The 12,051-nt window shown below is 46.6% G+C and overlaps 1 protein-coding gene across 1 annotated transcript; it reads left to right on the plus strand.

Moving 5' to 3' along the window:
• Positions 1 to 3,685: 3,685 nt before the first annotated feature.
• LOC103626378 (uncharacterized) lies at positions 3,686 to 5,061 on the plus strand. The gene has a single exon (XM_008646780.2). It carries the CDS (start codon positions 4,196 to 4,198, stop codon positions 4,625 to 4,627), a length of 432 nt encoding a protein of 143 aa, XP_008645002.1. The 5' UTR covers positions 3,686 to 4,195; the 3' UTR covers positions 4,628 to 5,061.
• The last annotated feature ends 6,990 nt before the right edge of the window (positions 5,062 to 12,051 follow it).

A 12,051-nucleotide genomic window follows, 5' to 3' on the forward strand; every position in this document is an offset into this window, starting at 1 on the left:
AGCAGGTACACCAAGGTAACCAGACAAGAAAGGTCTAAGATATTTTGTAGTAGTATTATTTGAGGAAGCCTTGTCTAAGGTGAATGCAAAAACTTTATGAGTTAAAGCATAATCATCTATCACAGTAGCAAAAAGATTAGCAATGTTAACACCATTGTGTTTACCATCAATATGAGCCTAAGGCCAAGCAACCTTTTTTATTCTAATTCCCACTTAAAATTAACAAAATCTATAACTACTCTTAAGTAATACTCATTTGCCTTGCTAGTCTAGATATTAGAGAGTGAAAACAAACGAAGCATGGTGGCACTAGAGAGTGAAAACAGACAAAGCAGGTCGGCACCCGAAGCACTAGAGAGTGAAAACGGACAAAGCATGTCGGTGAACGAAGCACCAGAGATAGTGAAAATGAAGGAACCTTACGCAGTTAGAGCACTAGAGACGTCGGCCAAGAGACGAGGGACGAGAACCATAGAAGGTGATTAGAGTTAGGAACTAGGAGACGAGTAGATGATAGGAAGGAGCGAAGGAGGGACGAGGGAGTATAGATGTCCAAGCAGACCGGTAGCGCAGCACATGACGATGATGGTGAGCTGTCAAGTCATCGTCGTCAGGAGGAGGAGTTGCGGCGACGGGCGAGATCTAGATGCGGTCGAGGCGGCGGGGTGGAGTGTGGAGAACAGATTAGCCGATTAGGGTTGGGGGGATGGGGGTGTGGCCGTGCGACTGACCGGAGCTAGGGTTATGTTATCCATCCATAGGGCCGCCACCAAGCCGACCCATCTGTCGTACCAAGCCAGGTCAATTACGGAGGCTTGAAGAAGGCGCCCAAACCCAAACATGGCATGTCCAATCGGTCGTGCTAACATGGGCCCGTCAGCCACTGGACTGTGCCATGTTGCGGGCCATACAGATGGTCCGGACATCTGTACCCTCATGTCATGGCAACCGTGGAATCTAAGGAGAGGAATGCTGGATGCTTTTGAGGGCTCTGCTATGACAACGCATGCCTTGGTGCAGCTGATCAAATCGGTGGCTGACAATTGGATTTAGGCATGTGCAGTAGTAGGTCTTGGTTGTTTACCAGTTGCGTAATTAGGGCTCTCTCTCCCCCTCACTTTGAACAGGGTTGTGTAAACAATGATGGTGCACAACACTCGTCCATCTCGGGGTGGAAAACAAGCTCGAGGCTCGCGAGTCGACTTGAGCTCGGTGCAGTTCGACTCGGTTTGTAGCGGCTCGCGAGCCTCGAGCGAGCCGAGCCTGATTTTTGGGCTAGTCGGTGAAGCGAGCCAAGCAGTTTTAGCTCGCCAGCTATGCTGACTTAGTCAATTTGTAGAATCATAATGGATCATGGGTTCATTTCTTAGCCTTCAATGATGGATGAAAGGGAAATAGGCTTACACCTTTTCCTAATTGATTTTGGTGGTTGAATTTCCCAACACAAATTAATTGGACTAACTAGTTTGCTCTAGATTATAAGTTTTACAAGTGCCAAAGGTTCACAACAAACCAATAAAAAGATCAAGAAAGGGTTCAAACAAAGAGAGCAAAAGGCAACTGAAGTGTGCCCTGGTCTGGCGCACCGGACAGTGTCCGGTGCACCAGGGAACCCAACTCCGAACTTGCCACCTTCGGGAATTCTGGGAGCCGCTCCACTATAATTCACCGGACTGTCCGGTGTAGCACCAGACTATCCGGTGTGCCAGCGGAGTAACAGCTGCACAACGCCAACGGTCGACTGCAACGCTACAGTGCAACGCTACAGTGCGCGCCTGCGTGCGCAGAAGTCAGAGCAGCGCTAGAAGGCGCACCGGACTGTCCGGTGACCTAGTTGTCAGAAGCTCCAACGGTCAGAACCCAACGACCGAGTGACGTGGCTGGCGCACCGGACAGTGTCCGGTGGCGCACCGGACTGTCCGGTGCGCCATGCGACAGCAGCCTTCACCAACGGCTATTTTGGTGGTTGGGGTTATAAATACCCCCAACCACCCACCATTCATTGCATCCAAGTTTTCAGCCTTCACACCTCATACAAGAGCTATAGACTTAATTCAAGACACATACAAAGAGATCAAATCCTCTCCCAAGTCTAAAGATCATTTCAATCAAATAGTGACTAGTGAGAGAGATACTTGTGTTCATTTAAGTTCTTGCGCTTGGATTGCTTTTCTTCTTCCTTCATTCCTGTGTTCAACTCACTTGTAATCAAAACAATAGACACCAAGTTGTGGTAGTCCTTGTAGTGGACTTAGTGTCCCATTTGATTGAAGAGAAAGGCTCACTCGGTCTAAGTGACCGTTTGAGAGAGGGAAAGGGTTGAAAGAGAACCGGTCTTTGTGACCACCTCAACGGGGAGTAGGTTTGCAAGAACCGAACCTCGGTAAAACAAATCACCGTGTCATTCAATCTTATTCGCTTGTGATTTGTTTTCGCCCTCTCTTTCGGACTCATTTATATTTCTAACGCTAACCCCGGCTTGTAGTGTGTGCTTAAGTTTGTAAATTTCAGATTTGCCTATTCCTACCCCCTCTAGGCGACTTTCCATGGATATATGACAAGCTCATAATATTAAATAATTAGTATATATTTCATATTTAAATACTACTAATTTAATATTTAATGTAATTATATTTACCAAGGTGTGCCTCGTGAGTCGAGCCAAGCCTCATACTTTAGCTTCGATGCAGTGGGCAAGCTTAAGTTTTGCTAGGCTCGGCTAATTTTCGGCCCTACCGTCCATCCATATTAGAGAAGGATAAAAAAAACATTGCTCCTGCGCAGGGAGGTCCTGTTTAATTCTGGCCAAGCTAGCTAGGGGCCGGTACCCCTGAACCGACGGTAGCAATTAACGACGGCGTGTTTGCAGGGTACTCCGATCCTGCAGCTTGTTCGCTGCGGCTTGCTGCGGCTGCAATCCGGCTGCGGCTGCGGCTTCTACAGTATTTTTCTCTCTATGGATTGCAGCTGCAGCAATCCAAACAGCTGCAACAGTGTCGGCTTGTAGCCAGCCGAACACGCCCCTGATGTGAAGCGAAGACTGGAGAACCACCGCCGCATGCATCTATGGTTTCGGTGCTATACTGCTATACGTAGGAAGCAGTACTGTCCGTCCGTTCAGTTCCTCGGGGACATCCCACTCGCCCACACCGCCGCCGTACTGCGTGCTCCGGCTCCGCTGCTGATCGGCGATTGCTCCACTCGTCCAGAGAGGACGACCCAGAAGGAGGCCGATGCCGGCCGGCACCAGCCTCTGCGCGCGTAGCATATAATTGCATGGACTCGTAGCGCTGATTGATCGATGGAGTCAGCTATATATAGCTGCGTGCGTGCCAAGAAGGATTCATCATACTAGTAGTAGATGCGGCATGGGCATTGGGCACATCCCCCATGAATTCGATCGGTAAACAATGCAGGCGTCCGACGCAGCGGTGAGCATGCAAACGGCAGCGATCAAACGCGCGCGCGCCGCGGCCGGGCACGGGCAGGCAGCGTTTCCGCCGTCTCGTCGAGGTGTTTACCCTGCGCTACGCTGCGACGAGGGTCTCTCATCATGCTTGCTATCTATGCTAAAAAACACTACTCCAGTTAATACTATCATTACACTATATATGAAGGTACACATTTTTTTTAAAAAAAAAATTCTGGATGTGAATTGAGACAGTGATACTGTGTTCCCATATGATATGAGTAATGGCCAGTCCCAAACAGTGGTTTTCCTTAAAATCTATGGTCAAAGTGAGCTAGAGCACCATAGCAGCCACCAGCCAGTAGCAGGCTGCAAGTTCTGTGCATGCCAGTTCTCCGTCCTCTCGTGCGCTCATCAGTGAGGAGTAGGACTGAGGACTGCTGCGGTTAGCTAGCCGGCCGGCCGGGCTCGCTGCAGGCCTGCCATTACTACGTTTGCCATTACTACGACTCCAGACTGGAAGGAACCGAGCCGCGCGCGCGCGCGCTGTTAAAACTCATGAGAGCAGGCTCGCGCTCGGCTACTCCTACAACTCTTTCCGTCCACGAATACTGCTCCCGTTTGTTTCACCACCTCACCTCAGTCCTCAGCGCGCTCAGCTACACTTGAGCGCAGCGTCTCTCCCTCCCGCGCCGTCTCGTCTCCTCGTGCTGTCGTGCCCGTGCGGCAGCCAGGCCAAGAGCGTCAGCCCCATTCGCCCGTGAGGCCGTGACGCAATCGAGCCCCATGAGGCGGCGACGGTGGGCACGCGCCGCCGCCGCAGCGGTGCTGTCGTGCTTCGCCATCGCCGTCGTGCTGCAGCTCGCCGTCGCCGAGTGCAGGACGCAGTCGAGGCGCGCGCGCGGTGACGACGGCCACGCCCACGCGCGCCCTCGCACTCACAGCGGGAGTGGGCTGCCGCCGTCGACGGGTGCAACGGCGACGACCGTGCACCACCAGCACCGTGCTGTGCCCACGGCGGCTGCTGCCGACGCGTTAGTCCGCTTCGACGCCGTCGTGGGCGCCTCCCGGTGTAAGAGCGGCAGGCGGAAAGCAGCGAGCGGCGGCGCTACTGCTGCTGGTGGTCGTGGTCGTGATCGTGGTCGTGGTGCATGCGCCGACGACGACGATGACAAGCGGCGCATACCGACGGGGCCTAACCCTCTGCACAACAGATAGCTAGCTGATCGTGCATGCAGCCCAGCAAGATCCATCAATCCTATAAGACGAGAGGAGCAAGCAACGAGAAATGCAATGCAAGCCAAGCCACCAGAGTTCAGGGCTTTCTTGGTACTTACGAGCGAGCTCATCATCATCTCCTACCACCCTCTGTTCTGTTCTGTTCACCACGGACATGGACCAGAAGACACGATAGCGATCGGCAGTAGTGGTTGAGCTTCAGGAGTTGCGAAAACTCTCTGGACGCTGTCGTCCATTAATTTCCTCCTCTTCTTTTTTTTGTTCTTCCCGAGCTTTTCGTCTGCCAGCACCGGGTGTATATTCTTCCTAGCTAGCTGCGCTGCGCCTCTCTTGTTCAGTTGTTCTGTCAGAAGCAAAGCAAAAGAATCGTTGCGCTCTCTCCCAGCTTTCCTCCGCTGGGCGCTTGTTCCCATCCTGGAAACGGAAGATTCGGCTGTTCGTCATATCTCATGAATTGCTCGCTCCTCTCTCTCTGACCGTTCCAGCCAAAAGCAAGCTTCACAAGCCACACGGCCTTCTGAACGCAAAGATCTCCCGCCAGCGATCCTGCGAGCATCGTATCTCCTGTAGGGCCTGCAGCTAGCATACTGACGGCGAACAAAGCGATTCATTCACCTTCGTAACTGACTGAAGCCACATAAAAAATGCTCATTTTCGTTCCAATATACTAGTGCACCGTCGTATACACATAAAAATGCTCGTTTTGGGGGTGGGGCTGAGAGAGAGAGAGAGAGAGAAAAAAAACCCTAGTAACATAACATGAATTGTTCTTACGTGCTACTAGTTCCTCATCAGACGACAGCACTGTTGCAGCCCATCACCTGAACTGCTGCTCACTTGGAACGGCCGGGGCATGCGTTAATGCTCTTTATTGTACCCTTTTGCCTGTCCTTGGCCTCGACGATCAGGCTATCCGCACTCATACTACTCTAAATTTCTACTCTAAAAGGAATATTCTATCTCTGTCAGCAAGATTATCTACTCTATACCACAATCCTCCGCAGTCATATATACTCCATATCTCAACCCTATATCAACTACAAAATATTATATCAATTTTTTAATTTTTTTCCATACACACGCTGCTGCATGTGTATGCAGTTGTTTTCGTATGATTGATGCAGTTGCTCACGGACACAGACACACAGTGTATGCAGTTGCTTTCGTATGACCCTAGCTGTGACGTTCGTCCACCCATGCGCCAAAATAGAGTACCCTATACAGCAGATGGCTGCAGCACGCCGAGTAACTCTACGTAGGGCATCGAGTCGGTCACTGCGGCTAGCTAGCTAGGAGCACGCGTCTGCCGTCTGGTGCTTGAATTGAAGGCGACTCTGCGCAACCTGTCTTCTCGGATTTAGTACAGGCGCCAGTGCAGACAGTCGCTGGGCAAGGGCATGCATGCATGGTAAAGATGGACATTTGTATCTCTGGAGATCTATATGCATGATCCCCGGGAAAGACGCTGAGCCACTGCTCCTCCTCCTAGGCGCAAATGCAAATGAGCAGGAGCCAGGAGGCGTGCTCCGCCATGGATTGTTCTTGGACCAGAGCCCGCGCCTTGCCACAGCTCCCTCTTCAGCCTCTGCTAGCTGGACATCGAGCCAGGCAGTGGTCCTGGTCCAGCGATCTTCAGCCCGTTTTGGGTTTTGGCGAATGGTTCTTGGATGGAGTCCCTCTGTGGCTCTGTGGCTCTGGCGGTCTGGCCGGCAGGGGGGGAGGTCCAGGCTAGCTAGGGAGTGAAGTCTTTTATTTATGCATTTACAATCACAAAGGCTGCATGCTTCATATCCTGGTCTATATCTGGTAGGAGTAAAGGCTTGTTCTCCTGGGCCCTCACAGCTGCTTCTTGTCCTCACGGAGGCCCGGAGGGAAAAATGGCATGTGAACTTTGTAACCATCCAAAAGCAACCATGTACTCTCGCCAGCCACAGCTGCCATCGGGGGGATTCATCGTCAGATGCTGGAGATTGAGTGGTCCATTGTTCTGATACAGACCATTGATACCACTGCCTGATTGTACACAGCAAAGGCCGCTGTATAATCATTATGCACAGATCAAAACCCATAGTTCCATGCCTAAACAACCTTCCCAATGCAACAGACCGACATGTTTAACCTGGTACAGCACAACGACGATAGTATTATCCAACATGCATAACCTGGTACTACTAGAAGCCATTTAATTTCTAACTATCCACGATCCATTGAGAGAGAAAGAGAGAGTACAGGAATGAACGGTGGGAGCTGTACCACTACCAAGCCAATAGATCTACACCTTTATAATTAAGAAGAAGCAGCCTCTGATCCAGCTGCAAGCTTGCTGCACTGGAAGAACGACATCTAAGGCTATCTCCAGTAGCTTACCAATCTTCATATCCATATTTAAACTCCACTCCACAAACATTGCACTCTACAACGTAAAACATTGTTTTAGATAACCATATACGTGAACTGCTGGACACGGTCTAAGCATCATCATCATCAGCCCACCAAAAGATGCATAGATCTCCCAGGAATGAGGACACCAGGAGTATTGAATTAGGAAATGCAGCATACATCAAACTGGGCAGAAACACGTAGTTGAGTAATAAACATTGAACACGGCATGTCAGGTACCTGTGCACTGTGTAATTCAGTCTATATTGCAATTCTGCTCTCTGGAGTACCAAGTGCTTAACAAAGATGAACAAAGTTGAATAAGTCTTCCCCCCCCCCCCCCCCCCCCCCCTCCAATATGCAAAAGATTTGTACATCATTGTAATGAAGCTAGAATAGTTTGACCATATAAAACAATGTGCTTATGGCGAACGCCCTAAAAAGTCAATAGAATTACAACCGGAGCGGATCATCCTATTATACATATTCAAATTTTGAGACCACATAAATGGTAGACAAACAAGATAAGGACAGTGACACAGCCTTACAAAGTGACATGTTGCTTGCGCGACTCATTTCCATCTCAAACAGCAGATAGAAATGCCATGCACGATGCATCTGAACTGTTTCAACAACAACTAAAACTACACCATGGCATACTTACCCATACTCTGTTGAGTTTGTAATCCAAATTCTAAAGAAGATAGGCCATATCGACGAGCAGAGCGAAGATCCAATTTAGGGTTCTACCTCTATATATACTTGTAAGCTGAAGGAGATAATTATCTCAAGTGTAAATCTCTTGCTATCTGTAAACGCCTGAAAAATAATGAGATTGTTTGCTGGTAGGCGCCCGTGGTTTTCCCTTCGCATTGGAGGGGTTTTCTATATTAAGGCCCTGTTTGGGAGAGCTTCACTTCAAGAATTTCAATTTCGTTCGAACTTCTTCAACCCAAACAGGTCCAGCTCCACGAGCTTTAGTTTTTAAAAAAATCGAAACTAGAGGCCCGTTTCATGAAATTTATGAAGCTCCTTAGAGGGTGCTTCAAAAACACTGTTTTTATATCTCCTCATGAAGCTGTACGAAAATTATCCAGCATGCCACTGGTTACGCAACATACAACTTCCGTTCTCTCTGGCGAAAACCCACTAATCATCAAGGGTAATCAAGGAAACCCACACAAATCAATTGTACTATAGAAGTTGGAGTCCATATACAAACCAAACGCTCCTGGAACTCACCTTAACAATTTGCTAGAGTTGTTTTATAGTGAAACTGGAAACCAAAGCTGAAGTTTTTGAAGCAAAGCTCTCTCAAACAGACCCTAAATATGTGTCTTCTATGTGTTTGATCTGCTTTGTGTCGTATTAATTAATAACATGCATGCTCTATAACCCATCCATCAAACTTATCTAATTAAACCAATTGCTTTATTTTTTTAAATAGACTGGCTTAGCAACGATTTCCATCTTTTTTTACACCTACACACACATAAAAAACTGTGAAGTAATTACTAATAGACGATTCATTGATCAAGTCAACATTATTTCTAAAACAATTAATAATAGACGCTCACATGGGCACATGGCCACAAACTGAGGCAGTATTTCATCACCATGTAGATCTGTAAAGAAATTTCATCTTAAAACACAAACACAACCTTAAGCGACAAGAGTACTTTAGTAAATTCAAATTTAACAGGATAAAACAGACAAGTACTATTGCTTGTCAAGAACTGACAAGACAAGTATCACATATTCACATAAAATAAATTATTTGTATCCTTGGACTTACATACACCAGACAGTAAATCTAAAAGAGAATACCATGTGGGATCAATCATCCTTTGTCCCAACTTATGTTGTGGATCATTTCTGTAACTTTTACTTGGTTATTACACTTAGACAGGCTGTAAGTAACTGCAAGGTCGTCTACACAAAACAGCCTGCGGTAGCTCACAATTGCCTTTATATGTTCATAAAAAAAAGCAAATTTAGTGTTGGAGGATCCCCGTGAGGCCATGAGTAAAGTCTGGAAAAGTGATAAACTTTTCTCTTCAAATGCAGAGAGGCTGCTTCTGACTCGGTGAGACAACTTTCACCGCTGTATTATGCCTACCCTTCGCCTTTGTATGTCCGTACATAAATAATCTAGGAAACAGAAAAAATGAGAAGGACAGGGAAACGAACCAGTGTCACAATAAATAGTGTAGCATCATATACAAGTAACATTCCTCAAGTTCAAGAGAACGCATACACTTTAGTAGATGAATTGCCATTACCGTCTTTAGTACTGTCTTTTGAGACCTTGAAAAGCTTTCCAAGCATGATGTATTCATAATCGTCAACAAGCGTTTTTCTTCCCAACAGCATGAAAGGAATGCCATCATGTTGTGCTCCCAATAAAACTATGCCCCGTGGAAGACAAGTCCAAGAGAAAAAATGAAAAACATCATGGCATCTCAAACATATTAGGATCTATATAAAAGTTTCGTAATGTCAAGATCAAGCTACTAACTCCATTTTTTTAAATGTTGTATTAGGTTTCTCCTGAGTCAAACGTTCCTAACTTTGACTATCAATTTAAAAAAAACCCATATAGTTTCACAACATGTGAACTATATACTATTAAACTATTTCTCGTAATAGTAATCTTAAACATATATAGTATATACAATTTTTAAAAATGATGTTCAAAAGTAGGAATATTTGACTTATCACAAAACCAATAGAACATGTAAAAACATAGTATGAGATCGTCTAATTAGGTGTGTCACCTAGTAGCCAGCTTCTGTTGATCCATCCAGGTCCAGAGTGAGAGGTAAAACCATGTTGAATTGGTCACCAACACACACATGGGATAGGCTCATAGACCTCAGTGGCAACATCTAGCTGCATGTACATTTCGTTCACGCTATGAGCCTCAATACGATTGACTGTCCATGGACATTGTTAGAAAAAAAAACGACATTACATCATCCGATATTTGCAGCAAGATAAAAGCAGAAACCTATAATCGTGTTATGAACATTGAAAAAACTGCATAAGAGCATCTTCAAGAGTTCCCCAGAAAATAACTCCTGAAAATCAATTTTAAAGGACATCTAAAAAATCAGTGGGTGTAGATTTTAATCCTTTCTCCAACAGATCCCTTCAAGCGACAGATCTCATTTGTAGCTACAAATGAGGGAGTTTTAAGGGCTATGAAAAAGTTGGAAGCACTTTAACGAAATTGTTGGAGACACGTTTTTGTGTTTTTCCAAAAAACTTGATTTAGGTGAGACTTCTGGGGAGCTCTGGGAGATGCTCTAAGACAGAACAAAGTATTCAATTGCTAGCAACAATTTATAGGGCGGCTTCACAGCTTCAGAAGAGGAAACACAATTTTGCCGCAGAGAAGCCAGAGATAAATTACCTTCGTCGCCATCAGGATCGAGCTTGCTCACCTCGAATTTATTTTTGAAGATGTGCTCGGCCATTTTTCCATGCACGAGATGGATACCAATAGCTTAGCACTTTGATGCGTCAAAAAAAGTTCCTCCAAGAGAAAACACGCAAATTGACGGGGAACGGGGGGAACTAAAAATTAAGATATGAGATAACATTCGATGCGACACCTTAGGGCATGTTGGTTTGCAAGGTATTAATTGCCCAATTAGATCTAATCTAGGGATAGATTTTGAGTGGATCCATACCTTTTGTTTAATCCTCTTGGGGATTTAATCCCTTAAGGACGAATTTGGTGACAAGGGAATTGGAGTGGGTCCTTTCCCTTGTCACCAAACCAGCCCTTATGGTTTAATCCGTGCCTCAAAAAGTTCATTCGGTTAACCCTTGCCACATGCAACAGATTTCAACAAGGAAACAACACTGTAAGCCACACCCGCTATAGCTGGAGGTTGCCTTCAATAAAATATTGTATATAGACCTGTGAAAGGGAAATTGACCTAATCATTTCCTATAATCGATTTTGGTGGTTGACGTCCAATACAAACCATGTGGACTAATTAGTTTATCTAGATATTATTTATCACAGGTGCATAAGGTTCAACACAAACCAAAAAAGAAATCCAGTTAGGGACTCAATCAAAAATTGGAGTAAGACTTAGAGTGTGCTGATTTTTGGCACACCGGACAGTGTCCGGTGTGCACCGCCCGTACAGACTTAAACCAGCCACTTTCGGGAATTCAGCAGGCGCGCTCCACTATAATTCACCGGACTATCCGGTGAGCCAGCAGAGCAACGGCTCCCTGCGCGCCAACGGTCGTCTGCAAAACGCTACAGTGCTGAACAGTGCCACGACAGAAGTCAGAGCGCAGAAGTCAGAGGTCACCAGACTGTCCGGTGCAGCAAGAAGACAAACAGCTTCAACGGTCAACTGCTCCAAACCCTAACGGACGCGCTGATGTGGCGCGCACCGGACAATAAACAGTGGCTGTCCGGTGCGCCATCGGACTGTCCGGTGTGCCCATCGCCAGCAAACTTCACCAACGGCTAGGAAGTGGTTGAGGGCTATAAATACCCCCAACCACCTCATTCAAAGCCATCAAAGCATTCTGAGTTTTTTCATTCATTGCAAGAGCAAAGTTTAAACTCCAAGACACAATCAAAGCAATCAATCCACTCAAAGTCCCCAAAATCAACTCTAGTGTTTAAGGGCTTATCAGAGGATCATTTGTGTTCTTTTGTTGCTCTTGTCGCTTGGATTGCCTTCTTCCTTTTTCTTTCTAATTTCTATGTGCTTGTAAAGCTAAGCAAGAGACACCAAGTGTGTGGTGGTCCTTGCGGGGTCTTAGTGACCCGTGTAATTAAGGGTAGGTTCACTCGGTCTAAGTGACCGTTTGAGAGAGGGAAAGGGTTGTAATAGACCCGGCCTTTGTGGCCTCCTCAACGGGGACTAGGTTCTTTGGAACCGAACCTCGATAAAACATATCACTGTGTCTACTCGCTTTGATTCTCGCTTGATTTGTTTACCCTCTTTCCTCTCTCTAATGTTTCCTTGCTAAGTATTGATTTGAGTTTG

The sequence above is a fragment of the Zea mays genome, chromosome 5 (genome assembly GCF_902167145.1).
Source record: "Zea mays cultivar B73 chromosome 5, Zm-B73-REFERENCE-NAM-5.0, whole genome shotgun sequence".
NCBI classification, from domain to species: domain Eukaryota; kingdom Viridiplantae; phylum Streptophyta; class Magnoliopsida; order Poales; family Poaceae; genus Zea; species Zea mays.

Bases quoted from the DNA above. Each gene is read 5' to 3' on its own strand.
- LOC103626378 (XM_008646780.2), top strand. From the start codon at position 4,196: ATGAGGCGGCGACGGTGGGCACGCGCCGCCGCCGCAGCGGTGCTGTCG.